Source organism: Rutidosis leptorrhynchoides, chromosome 6 (assembly GCF_046630445.1).
Source record: "Rutidosis leptorrhynchoides isolate AG116_Rl617_1_P2 chromosome 6, CSIRO_AGI_Rlap_v1, whole genome shotgun sequence".
NCBI classification, from domain to species: Eukaryota; Viridiplantae; Streptophyta; class Magnoliopsida; order Asterales; family Asteraceae; genus Rutidosis; species Rutidosis leptorrhynchoides.
This window is the reverse complement of record NC_092338.1, coordinates 39,094,373-39,108,402: the sequence shown is the minus strand read 5'-3', so window position 1 is coordinate 39,108,402 and position 14,030 is coordinate 39,094,373. Positions and strand designations below refer to the sequence as shown.

The 14,030-nt window shown below is 35.4% G+C and overlaps 3 protein-coding genes across 3 annotated transcripts; 2 read left to right on the top strand and 1 right to left on the bottom strand.

The window, feature by feature from the left end:
- Positions 1-5,299: 5,299 nt before the first annotated feature.
- On the bottom strand, positions 5,300-6,496 carry LOC139853573 (uncharacterized). Its single transcript, XM_071842958.1, has one exon. The coding sequence runs from the start codon at positions 6,494-6,496 to the stop codon at positions 5,300-5,302; it is 1,197 nt and encodes a 398-aa protein (XP_071699059.1).
- A 250-nt stretch (positions 6,497-6,746) lies between these two features.
- Positions 6,747-10,722, top strand: LOC139852316 (cleavage and polyadenylation specificity factor subunit 3-I). Its single transcript, XM_071841588.1, has 5 exons — positions 6,747-6,973; positions 7,096-7,193; positions 7,861-7,906; positions 8,010-8,159; positions 9,037-10,722. The coding sequence occupies exons 1-5, from the start codon at positions 6,830-6,832 to the stop codon at positions 9,787-9,789; spliced, it is 1,191 nt and encodes a 396-aa protein (XP_071697689.1). The 5' UTR covers positions 6,747-6,829; the 3' UTR covers positions 9,790-10,722.
- LOC139853572 (cleavage and polyadenylation specificity factor subunit 3-I-like) lies at positions 9,898-10,689 on the top strand. The gene has a single exon (XM_071842957.1). The coding sequence runs from the start codon at positions 9,898-9,900 to the stop codon at positions 10,687-10,689; it is 792 nt and encodes a 263-aa protein (XP_071699058.1).
- Positions 10,723-14,030: the final 3,308 nt, after the last annotated feature.

The following is a 14,030-nucleotide window of genomic DNA, read 5'->3' as shown; positions in this document are numbered from 1 at the left end:
ATCATTTGGCAACTAGCATGAAATATCTCATAAAATTACAAAAATATTAGTAATCATTCATGACTTATTTACATGTAAACAAAATTACACATCCTTTATATCTAATCCATATACCAATGACCAAAAACACCTACAAACACTTTCATTCTTCAATTTTCTTCATCTAATTGATCTCTCTCAAGTTCTATCTTCAAGTTCTAAGTGTTCTTCATAAATTCTATAAGTTCTAGTTTCTGAAAATCAAGAATACTTCCAAGTTTGCTATCTTACTTCCAATCTTGTAAAGTGATCATCCAACCTCAAGAAATCTTTCTTATTTACAGTAAGATATATTTCTAATACAAGGTAATACTCATATTCAAACTTTGATTCAATTTCTATAACTATAACAATCTTATTTCGAGTGGAAATCTTACTTGAACTTGTTTTCGTGTCATGATTCTGCTTCAAGAACTTTCAAGCCATCCAAGGATCCTTTGAAGCTAGATCTATTTTTTTCATTTACAGTAGGTTTATCTAGAAAACTTGAGGTAGTAATGATGTTCATAACATCATTCGATTCATATATATAAAACTACCTTATTCGAAGGTTTAAACTTGAAATCACTAGAACATAGTTTAGTTAATTCTAAACTTGTTCGCAAACAAAAGTTAATCCTTCTAACTTGACTTTTAAAATCAACTAAACACATGTTCTATATCTATATGATATGCTAACTTAATGATTTAAAACCTGGAAACACGAAAAACACCGTAAAACCGGACATACGCCGTCGTAGCAACAACGCGGGCTGTTTTGGGTTTGATAATTAAAAACTATGATAAACTTTGATTTAAAAGTTGTTCTTTTGGGAAAATGATTTTTCTTATGAACATGAAACTATATCCAAAAATCATGGCTAAACTCAAAGTGGAAGTATGTTTTTCAAAATGGTCATCAAGACGTCGTTCTTTCGACTGAAATGACTACCTCTTACAAAAACGACTTGTAACTTATATTTCTGACTATAAACCTATACCTTTTATGTTTATATTAATAAAATAGAGCTCAATATGAAACCATAGCAATTTGATTCACTCAAAATGGATTTAAAACGAAGAAGTTATGGGTAAAACAAGATTGGATATTTTTTTATTGTTGTAACTACGGGAATTATTGTAACAATTATATACAAATCATATCCTAGCTAACTTATATTGTATTATACATGTATTCTAATATATTATGTAATCTTGGGATACCATAGACATGTATACAAATGTTTTGACATATCATATCGACCCATCTATATATATTATTTGGAACAACCATAGAGACTCTATATGCAGTAATGTTGGAGTTAGCTATACAGGGTTGAGGTTGATTTCAAAAATATATATACTTTGAGTTGTGATCTAGCATGAGACGTGTATACAATGGGTCGTAGATTGGTTCAAGATAATATATATCAATTTATTTCTGTACATCTAACTATGGACAACTAGTTGTAGGTTACTAACGAGGACAGCTGACTTAATAAAATTAAAACATCAAAATGTATTTAAAGTGTTGTAAATATATTTTTGAACATACTTTGATATATATGTACATATTTGTTATAGGTTCGTGAATCGACCAGTGGCCAAGTCTTACTTCCCGACGAAGTAAAAATCTGTGAAAGTGAGTTATAGTCCCACTTTTAAAATCTAATATTTTGGGATGAGAATACATGAAATTTTATAAATGTTTTACGAAATAGACACAAGTAAATGAAACTACATTATATGGGTGAATGATCGAAGCCGAATATGCCCCTTTTACTTGGTAACCTAAGAATTAGTAAACCGATCTACTAATTGATGCGAATCCTAAAGATAGATCTATTGGGCCTAACGAACCCCATCCAAAGTACCGGATGCTTTAGTACTTCGAATTCATTTTTATCATGTCCGAAGGATTTTCCGGAATGATAGGGGATATTCTTATATGCATCTTGTTAATGTCGGTTACCAGGTGTTCACCATATGAATGAATTTTATCTCTATGTATGGGATGTATATTGAAATATGAAATCTTGTGGTCTATTATTATGATTTGATAATATATAGGTTAAACCTATAACTCACCAACATTTTTGTTGACATTTTAAGCATGTTTATTCTCAGGTGATTATTAAGAGCTTCCGCTGTTGCATACTAAAATAAGGACAAGATTTGGAGTCCATGCTTGTATGATATTATGTAAAAACTGCATTCAAGAAACGTATTTTGATGTAATACATTCTTATTGTAAACCATTATGTAATGGTCGTGTGTAAACGGTATATTTTAGATTATCATTATTTGATAATCTACGTAATATTTTTTAAACCTTTATCGATAAAATAAAGGTTATGGTTGTTTTAAAAATGAATGCAGTCTTTGAAAAACGTCTCATATAGAGGTCAAAACCTCGCGACGAAATCAATTAATATGGAAGATTTATAATCAGTATGAACGGGACATTTCAAAAAGATACTAATAGATGTTAAAAATGTCAAGAATTGATGTTTTAGATAATAGATTCAAAGATACTTGATTTTAAACAAGGCATTCAAAACAATAAAGGGGACCTTCACTTCAATTCGTATTTAGTGCTACACAAATTTCCTTAAATCTACAAAGTATTCGACATAAGCCTTTTAGTATTGTATAGATGTAGCCATGTAGGATTAAGATACACTTACAAGGAAAGTTAAGAAATGATTTAATATAAAGAGATTTCAATAGTTGTCCGTGAATTATTTTTCTAAATATTGCATTTAACATTTTATGTATAAAGTGTAAGTTCAACTAAGAATTATATTTTAAATAACCCGATATAAATTTAAATATTATATAAGTGTATACAACACATATTTCATACCCTAACCAATACAAGTACTTCAAAAACATATGACTCTTTATATGAATATGGTAATCGAATCTAATTACATGTTTATGTAACTTTTGAAATGTCGACGGTGTTGTTAATTTTAAACGTGAGTTCAAAAATAAATTTGTTCTTTTACTGATATTATGTATAATGAGAATGGAATTTTAGTAGCAAATTGACCAAATTTTTGAAAAAAAAATGATTTATAATATACATGCTTTTATGTGATTATTTACATTTGCAAATTGATTTTAGTGTTCGTAATAGTCTAACTGTTGGTGTTGTGCTTACAAAATGTTTCTCATCCATTTCCACGATGAGTATACGCATTGCAACTTTTTTTTTTTAACGGCAAAAAGTATATATTATATATATTAATACGAATATTACAATATTGTCATAGATACAAAACAAAAGCGAAAGAGACAAATAAATATAACAAAACGGTAATTTAAGAAAATGATATGGTAATACTCCACAAGTGTGCAGGAAAACGCCTTAGTCCGTTCATTATCGATAAGACCGAGATTGGACTTGAGAAGAATTAACTAAACAAGCTGGAGCGGGGACGGAGCACAGTGTTGGCAATTCAACGACAAAGCACCCCGAACCACCCCAAATTCTCTCGACCAAAACGACTACTCCTGGAGTGGGGCAAAAAACCTGCATGGTGGACAAATTAACCAATCCCGGTTCTTGTAGAAGATAACGCAAGTGAATCATAAAATCTAGGATTTGTTAGCCAAACATCCCATTCGATATTGAAACCTTTGACTCTATTTGAGAACCATTCAAAACATTTGAGTTGGATGTCCTTAAAGACCATGGCACATGTCGGTTTTGACTTGGTAAAGGTAAAAGCATTCCTACTTTTCCAAATCAGGTAACCTGTAACCCATTCCGTGGCTTGCCACAGCTTCTTTCCCAAATCAGAGTTGAAATTAAAACCATTCCCAATAAAACATTCATTAATGCTCAAATTTGTGAAAGGCCCTAGTTTCCACCAATCAAAAACCCGATTCCAAATTTCCAAAGCGAACGAACATAAGATTATCGAGTGTTCAACTGATTCCAAACTATTATCACAGACCGGACAACGAACAGTACCCAAGTCCAATCCTCTCTTATCAAGTTCAACTCTAGTAGATAATCTTTTATGTCGAGTACGCCAAATAAATAATTCGACCTTGAGGGGGACCATGTTGTTACGGATCGTCTTTAAACCTCCGTTAACCATGGGAAGGTTGCTCCTAACCAAAATATCCGTAAGCTTATGAACCGAAAACGAGCCATCATTGCTCCACGACCATGACCATTTTTCTCGACCTGTGCTGCATGGGATAAAACTCGATAAAAGATTAGTAAGGGTGGTGAGGTCCCCGACCAATCTCCCCGAGATCGTGCGGGACCAACACCAAGTCGCAAGAAAGTATCCACCCACCCATCGAGCCCGGTCAAAAATATTGGCCCCACTATTAGAGTCAAGTCTATAAAGTCTATTGAATTTGTCCTTAAGAGCCATATCCCCAATCCAAAGATCCTCCCAAAAATGTGTTTTAGACCCGTCAACAATCCTTTTTTTGAAAGAATTAGAAAAATTGGAGTCAGTATTAAACATGTTTTTACCCACCTTAAGGATACCCGCCCAAGTGGAAGAAGTCCGTGAGGTAGGGATAGAAAACGATGAACTAAACCCCCCATCCTCACCGTAAATGTTTTTAACAATAGAGACCCAAAGAGAATCATTTTCATGTTTAAAACGCCACCACCATTTTGCCAGAAGGGCACGGTTTTTTAAAACAAGAGGGGCAATGTCTAACCCACCAAGCTCGCGAGGCATAAGACAAGTATCTCATTTAATCCATACCATTTTTGAGACCTCGAAGGACCCGCCCAAAAAAAAAACGACGTCTCAATCCCTCAAGTTTTTCAATAACACACGACGGGGATAAATAAAGCGAAAAGAAATAAAGAGGTAGACTAGATAGTACCGATTTAATTAGTGTAAGTCTACAGCCGTAAGAGAGAGATCTAGCTTTCCAATCCGCCAACCTTTTGCCAAACTTTTCGAACACCGGATCCCATGATTTCGAAAATTTCATTGACGACCCGAGTGGGAGCCCAAGATAGGTGATAGGAAGTGTACCTGTTACGCACCCAAGCCATGCCGCCATATTTTCTGTTTCTACTTTTGAGACCCCAAGTCCATAGACACAACTTTTATGAAAGTTTATTTTTAACCCCGATGTTGATTCAAAACATTTAAGAATTTTTGTGAGATTTTGTAGGTTACGTCTATTCCATTCCCCGAAAAATAAAGTTTCATCCGCATATTGCAAGTGCGTGACACGAACATCCCCCCGCCCGATTGGAATTCCCGAAAACCGGTTATGAGAAACGGCTAATTTAGTAAGGTGGTTCAAGACCTGACGCCTCAGAGTCGCAAAGCCGGTTGCTCAAGGGACCACGAATTTTGAGGGTGCGATGGTTGCTTTCACTAAAACGATTTTTGAAGTAAGTAAAAGCCGCCATTTTAATCTCATCCGGGTTCTCGATCCATAAACCGTTCAAATTAACACCCCTTATGTTATTTTTGTTTTGTCTTCTTTTAATGCACGAATGAAAGAACTTACTATTTTCATCCCCGTCCGTTACCCATTTGATTCTAGCTTTTTGTTTCAATATGTCAGCTTTCTCCTTATCTTTTTGGAGCCACTTTTTTTTCGAGTCTATCCAAGAGGTAATTTCAGCGTCCGTAAGATCACGAGTCCCAATGATGTTTTCCCAATCGGAAATTTCTTTGTGAAGCAAGTCGATTTCAGCATTTAGAGCGTTGTATTTAGGATTACACATTTCTTTCAACACCGTTTTAACATTCTTTAACTTGTCACGAAATATACAATCAACCCTTGGATTACGAATGGTGACATTCCATGCATCTCTTATCAAATCGGCACGTTTTTCATCCTCTAACCAATTATTAAAAATTCTAGTTGGTTTCGGCCCAAAATCATTATTCGTATTTTTCAAGACAATAGGGCAATGGTCTGAGTAATCTCTATCTAGAGTACATGCGGATATTCCTTCCCAAGATGCATAACACGTTTCTGAGACCAAGAACCTGTCAAGTTTACTATATTTCAAACCGTCGTCACTAATTCTAGTAAACTTCATCCCGCCTAATGGAATTTCAATGAGATTTGCCTTGTCAATGAAATCGTTGAACATCTTAGCTCTACTTTCGATAAATTCACAATTTTTCCTTTCCGATCTGCGCCTTACTTCATTTAAATCGCCGCAAATAACCCAATCATCGATATCCACCTGCATAATATTTTCAAGACTCTCCCAAAAATTATGTTTCAAATGATCATTATGCGGTCCATATACATTTAGAATAATAGAATCACCCGTTTTGCCCGCCCAACGACCACGCAAACCCAAAAAGAAGTCTCTTTCAACCGCCCCGGAGACACAAAATTTAGAAGGATCCCAGATTAAAATTAACCCACCCGATTGCCCTACCGAAGGTTTAAAGATGTATTCAAAATTTTTATTTCCCCATAACAACTCAATCATAAAGTCGGTAACCATCCCAAACATGATTAGCAAAAAATTAAAATTTAGGACAAGTCGTGCAACGCACGGCTTTGCCCACTAGTTGAATTTAGTTTTCGATTTTGGCAAAAAAAAAAATTAGCACCGAAAAAACCGAACTGAAAAAATTGAAAACCGGACCATGAACGCAAATATCGATAGTGACTTGAATTTAAACGGAGTCGACCACGAGTCACGTCTGGGATTTTCACTCCAACCTCACCATCCCATCCGAGCGCGCGCACAATTGGTTCTCACATCCCCAAAACCCATCGTCTCTGTACAAACAAAACCCTAGGTTTTCAATCACTTTAGATTACGTAGGTCATTAACTGCAAAATGGCTTCACAACAATCGTCATTAAAGAGACGCGATTCAACTCTAACTCGAGAATCAGACGTAATGACTATCACTCCTTTAGGCGCTGGTAGTGAAGTCGGTAGGTCGTGTGTTTTCATGACCTTCAAAAGCAAAACTATTATGGTATGTTCACTCCAGTTATTAATCATTTGATTAATTATTTGTGTTTTATTATTCTGTTTGCAGTCTAGGGTTTGATTTGTGTATTAATATATATATTCTATATTTTATTTGAATGTTGTTAGTTTGACTGTGGAATTCATCCTGCGTTTTCTGGAATGGCTGCTTTGCCTTATTTTGATGAAATCGATCCGTCTACAATTGATGTTCTTCTCATCACTCAGTAAGCTAATTACTTAGAATTTGTGTATTTCTTTCATCAATGAATAGTCACAATTATACACAAATTAGTATCCCACAGCTATCGTACTCAAAAGTTACCTCACCGTTTTTATGTGGTTATGCACTAATTAGCAGTCCTTAGTTATCAGTGTATAGTTACTGCAAAGTGTTTATATGATTACACAAATGCCAGTAGATCATATATGTCATAGTGCACAGTACCTTTTATTTAGTTATATACTCCAGTTAGTAGTCCGTATATCAGTATTGTAACGGCATTGTGGTTATATATTTGATCATGAATCAGTAGAGAGTACCTAGTAATTATGTTAGTGCAGTCGCTGCATTATGTTTATATAGTGATTCACAAATTAGTTGTCCGTTAGTCCTTAGGTATTTTACCGAACAGTTCTTGCGTCGTGGTTATATAATTTAAATGGTTAATTAATATTGCTTTGTTAATGATTGTATTTTTTGCATTAGGGGAAAGTCATTTCATTGTGTGTATATTATTATTTAGCAGTCAATATATATCATTTTCCGAATGAAAGGGCTAGAGGTTTTTGGTGCTGCAAATTGTTGGTCCAGCTTCTGTGGCTTTTAGGAATTCTTTTTATTTATCCATCTTTTATTAATAACTATATAAATAAATTGTAATGTATGTACAGTTTTCACTTGGATCATGCTGCGTCCCTACCCTACTTTTTGGAAAAGGTTTCTTACTTTTAACGAGCTTCAATTACTTTTATCTGTTATTTTATTGTTCTGTAAATATATATGCTTTAGTATTGGTTAAATGCAATTGGTTTCGTTTCAGACTACATTCAAAGGAAGGGTCTTCATGACGCATGCAACAAAGGCTATATACAAATTGCTTTTGTCAGATTACGTGAAAGTGAGCAAAGTTTCAGTTGAAGACATGTTATTTGATGAACAAGACATACTTAGTTCCATGGATAAAATTGAGGTTCATATTCATCTCCTTGCTGTCTCTAGTAGATACTAAGATGCCGGATTTGGACAAATGGGAAACAGTCAGAATTATATAATTAGTGAACAAAAAGCACACAAACTAAACAAAACTTATTAATTGGTGAACTACCTTTATCTGCGAGATGGATCCAATATTTTTTATCAGAGTTTTTCGAGAGGAAAACCAACTGTCTGGAAATTACACACACTTATTTTCATAATAATAAAAGGCATGTCAATCTAATCCCATGTCAACTATCAATCTAATTATTGACCTAGTAAAAAATATGAACATATAATTACCACTTTACTATAAAAAAAAATGGAGTACAATTTTGGTGCAGTTGAGTTTGTTTTGTAGGTGACTACTTCTGTTGTTCCATTTGTAATAATAATATTATTATTATTATTATTATTATTATTATTTTTAAAAGCACTTGTAATATTACTAAGAATAGACCTAAATGATTACCTTCTAGTTGAAAAAGGTTAAGCAATTACTCCATGCTTTCCAACTCTAATCCTAGCTTTTTTATGATCTTCCATTTTATTAACATTATATTGCTTGTCATTGAACCAGGTATTTAGTATACCATATGTACATGCTCTATAATGTCTCATTAATAAAGCTGTGTTTCGTGTTTGAGTGTACTCATTGTTTTGCGATTGAGTTCCAAGGTTCGTTTATGTGCTCCATATGCTCTTTTCTCTCAGAAAAGGTTCTCCCTAAACAAAGATACCATTCTAGGAGATGCTTACATCATCATTAGTTTGGACTATGAATCTAGAGCTACAAATTGATTTAGGCTGTATTTTTTTTATGCATTTACATAATTATGGTATATTGGTATTAATAAACTAAATTATTGCAGGTAATTGACTTTCATCAAACCCTAGAAGTCAACGGCATCCGCTTCTGGTGTTACACAGCTGGACACGTTCTTGGTGCCGCTATGTTCATGGTAGACATCGCCGGTGTTCGTGTACTCTACACCGGTGATTACTCACGCGAAGAAGACCGCCATCTTCGTGCCGCAGAGCTACCTCAATTCTCACCAGACGTTTGCATAATCGAGTCAACATACGGAGTCCAACTTCACCAACCAAGATACATTCGCGAAAAACGTTTCACCGACGTCATCCATTCAACCGTCTCCAATGGCGGCCGTGTCTTAATTCCCGCTTTTGCCCTTGGCCGTGCCCAAGAATTACTCTTAATCCTTGATGAATACTGGTCAAACCACCCCGAATTACATAACGTTCCAATTTACTACGCGTCCCCTTTAGCTAAACGTTGTATGACTGTTTACCAAACATATATAAACGCTATGAATGAAATAATTCGAAACCAGTTCGCGAGTTCAAACCCGTTTGACTTCAAACATATATCACCTTTGAAAAGTATCGATGAGTTTAACGATGTGGGCCCGTCTGTTGTAATGGCTAGCCCAAGTAGCCTTCAAAGTGGGCTCTCTCGACAATTATTTGACAAGTGGTGTGCTGATAAGAAAAATGCTTGCGTGATACCTGGTTATGTAATTGAAGGCACATTAGCAAAAACGATTATTAACGAGCCTAAAGAAGTAACTCTTATGAACGGGTTAATGGCCCCACTTAACATGTAAGTCCACTATATTTCATTTTCAGCCCATGCTGACTGTGCGCAGACGACTACGTTCCTCGAAGAACTTATGCCCCCGAATATTATTCTTGTCCATGGAGAAGCTAATGAAATGGGCCGGCTTAAACAAAAGCTCGTTTCCTCGTTTGCTGATCGAAACACAAAATTGTACACACCGAAAAACTGTCAATCTGCTGAGATGCCGTTTAACGTAGAAAAGATGGCGAAAACGATCGGGAGATTAGCTGAACGGGTCCCGGAAGATGAAGGTGAATGTGTAAGTGGATTATTAGTGAAAAAAGGGTTCTCGTATCAGATAATTGCACCCGATGATCTTCACGTTTTCTCTCAACTTTCAACTGCTAATGTTACTCAAAGGATCACCATCCCGTATTCCGGTGCGTTTGGTGTAATCAAACATAGGCTGAAACAGATTTACGAAAGTGTTGAGTCATCAACTGATGAAGAATCGGGGGTGCCAAGTTTGAAGGTCCATGATAAGGTTACGGTGAGGCAGGATTCAGAGAATCATCTCTCGTTGCAATGGACAGCTGACCCGATAAGTGACATGGTGTCTGATTCAGTTGTGGCACTGGTGTTGAATGCCAGTCGAGAAATGCCAAAAGTGGTTGTGGAAACTGAGCCGGCGAAAGATGAAGCAGAAGAGCAAAAGAAAACAGGGAAGATTGTGGACACGTTGCTTTGGAATATGTTTGGAAATGTTAAGCATGGAGAAGATGGTCGGTTGGTAATTAGTGTGGATGATAACGTTGCATATCTTGATAAACAGAAAGGGGAAGTTGAGAGTGAACATGAGGGACTGAAAGAACGAGTGAAGTTAGCGTTTACGAGAATTCAAACTGCAGTGAAGCCAATACCTCTTTCTGCTAACGGATCATCGTAGTCTGCTGCTGTTATGTTTTTTTTGCTGTTTAGATGTTGGTTGTATCATGTATGTATTAAGTAGCTGTTTCGAGTGTCGAAAATGTGGACCGGACTCTACAACCATGTCTTGTTACATTGAGTTGTATGAATGCTATGTGGTTCTTACTTTTACTAGTTAAGCAATTGTTTTAGTTTCAAATTTTGGTTTAAATTCTTATTCTAATTACGAGTATGCTACCTTGAAATTTTGTGATATCTAATAGTATCTGATTATTAACAGCATTTTTATAATTCTAGCTTACCCTTAAATGAAAAACTTCTTTATTTGGAATAAAGTAGTACTGGTATTTATAAGTCCCAACACATTTATATAAATTTTATTATCAAATATTCCAACAACAACAACAATAATCCCACGAATGTAGGGTATGGGGAGGTGGAGTGTAGACAATCATTCCTCGAACCCTAGATTAGAAGGAAGTCACTACTCCACTCGCGGGTATAGAACCCGTGAATAGATAAGATCGTCCCTCCCTCTACTCGAGAGCCAAGAGATTGCTTCCTAAAGGACCTCCGGCCAGAAAATGCTCCTCAAAACGAAATAGTGCGGGCATACGTACCTGTAAGAGTTATGAGCAGAAAAAGCAACCATACAAAGTATCCATAAAAGAAAACACAAATAGCAGTAATGCACCACAGTATGACAAATAGCATGGATAATATAATGCGCAGAAATATGTAAAATCAAGTAGACATGCAAACAATCAAAATGCACAGCCACAACCCCCCTCCCCCACACCCCACACACACACACCCACCCCCACCCACCCACCCCCACCCAATATATATGTATATAAATATCTATAAAAACACCCACACACACATAAGCATGTATAAATAACTATACATACACAAGTATACATAGATCAAAACGACGTTTCAACTTCGTGCGGAATTATATTATGTTTAATTTAATCTAGATCGTGAGGATCCGATTATAGTTTGCTTGAACGTTGAATAAGATTGTTACATATGAATTCATGTATGAGTAAATTGATGTGCCTAACTTTTGATGATGACATATGCCTAACTTTAATGGACGATTGATATAATGAAGGATTTGTGTGCTAAACGTATACTGAGATTATGAATATATATAATGCTTAGATAGGTGTCGCTATTCAGAATCGGTTAAGACTCAACGACGGTGTCGCTATTCAGAATCAGTTAGGACTCAACGACGGGGGCTCTGCTATTCAGAATCTAAAAGACTCAACAGAAAGAAACCAGTGAGGTTTATTATCAAACTTAACCTGATTACAAATGACAACCGAGGCTTCCTTTTATAGGCGAGCCATAATACTATTTACAGATGCTCTGGGACCCACGCACTACGATCGATTACATTATTGATCGTTTACATTATTGCTGTAGCCCGCGCACTTATTTAACTTTAAACATAAACCATACACGTTACCTTACATGATTGGTTCTTATGGCCCACATGGCCAGTACATTAAACACACGTATTTACATACAATAATTACAAGGACACATTACATAATGTTACACTATTGATGAGGTCCACTGGGGTCCACTTATATATTCGTTGTTATCTTTAGTCTACATCCTTCCCACGCTGAAAAAAGACGAATGTTGAAAATTATGATGCTAGGAATGTGTCTTCTTCTTGACAGTATTCGCAACTTTGCCTTGGTGCCCTGGATATCTGTTTAAATAAACGCCTTTTTATATCTTCTGGAAGAGCAGAAAGTTGTCCTGTGAATGCTTCAAAGGGTTCTTCAAAATTGTTGATTAGATTGAGACCTTTTTCATCAATTTTTTCATTAGTGCTTGAGTAGATTAAGACATTTTTGTGAACGTAATTGATTCTCACATTTTCTTGCTGTTCTTGGCCATTTCCTATTTTTGAGGATCCGAAATAAACTCCTGCTAGTGATGACACCAGATGGTCGATTGTTGGAGTTATTTTTAATGCTTCGTCTCTTGTTGGATAATTACCATTGCTTACTCCGAGATATGTTATTGTAAATGATGGGACAAGTAACTGTTGGTCTTCGTTAAATATTGGATAGCTTGAATGCATTCTAAGAAATATTTCTCTTTCTTTTGCAAAATTGTCTCTGTATCTGGTTATTGCTTCTTGCATTCTTTGAGGGAGTTCCTTGATTTCATGAAGTGTTCTTCCATCGATATATAAGGTATCAATTAATCCATGGACGAAATATTCTGATATTGTTAATGGTGATGCTTCTGGTAAGAAAACTGCTTTAGGGCCAGTTTTCCTATTTTTGGGATAGAACATCATTGTTGCGTAATTTTCGTTGTAATTCACAAGGTTATCCCATAACCTTTGAAAACTGTGTGTGGATGGTTTCTTCTTATCTTCTTTTTCTGTTGTAGAGAGAATACTTTTCATCCTATTCATGGCATTTAAACTTGCTGTTTGACCATAAAGATAATGGTTAAGATTAACCATTCCCGATCCTAAATGTTTTGCTTCATTGGCTGGTTGAGTTGCTATTGTTTTATATGCTTCATTGAATGCTACCTTTGCTGCTTCTAGAGTTTTGTAACTTTTATGCGTTACGCTTCTGCCTAATATAAACTGATTTGCTGTTGCCCAGTTGTTGTATATTCCTTTGGATGGTCCGTCAAAAATGACATACCATTTTTTCTTTGGTTCTTCTGGATACGATGTTTGTTGAGATTGTTCTTCTTCTTCAGTCATTTCATACCAGCTTTGTTTTTTGGGTGTTTCTGGTTCTTCTAAGTTAATGATAGTTGGTTTATGTGGTGTTTGTGAATTTGGTGTTTGTGTTGATGTGGATGATGAGGGTGTTGTTAACGAAGGTGATTCTTCCTTGATTTTTTCTGGGGTTTCTTTTTTGACTGCTTTTTGTTGGGTTAAAATGTTTAAGGTTTCTAGTAATTCCTCCTCCTCCCTCTGAAAAATTGATAGTTGTCGTTGCTGTGTTTGAATCTGTTCTCTTTTTTGTTGTAATTGGTGTTGAATCTGCTTGATGACTGCTTCCATTGTTGAAATACCTGCAGAAATATTTTGTATGCTTTTGGTGCTTTTTACTTTAAAAAGCTATTTCATGTACTCGTAAGAGTTGTTTGCTTTTCATATACTCAAAAGAGTTGTTTTCATGAATATGATCTTGTCTTCATCGAGCTTATAATTCATAATGAATATTACTTGAAGATAGATTTTGCCTAGAATGTTTGCCCAAAGCAATGTGTGTTTAACAGATTACTAGCTTTGCTGAAATTTCTTTAATATTTTTTAAAGAGCTGTTTACTAATTGTTTGTGTATGCTAATAATAGATGATAAA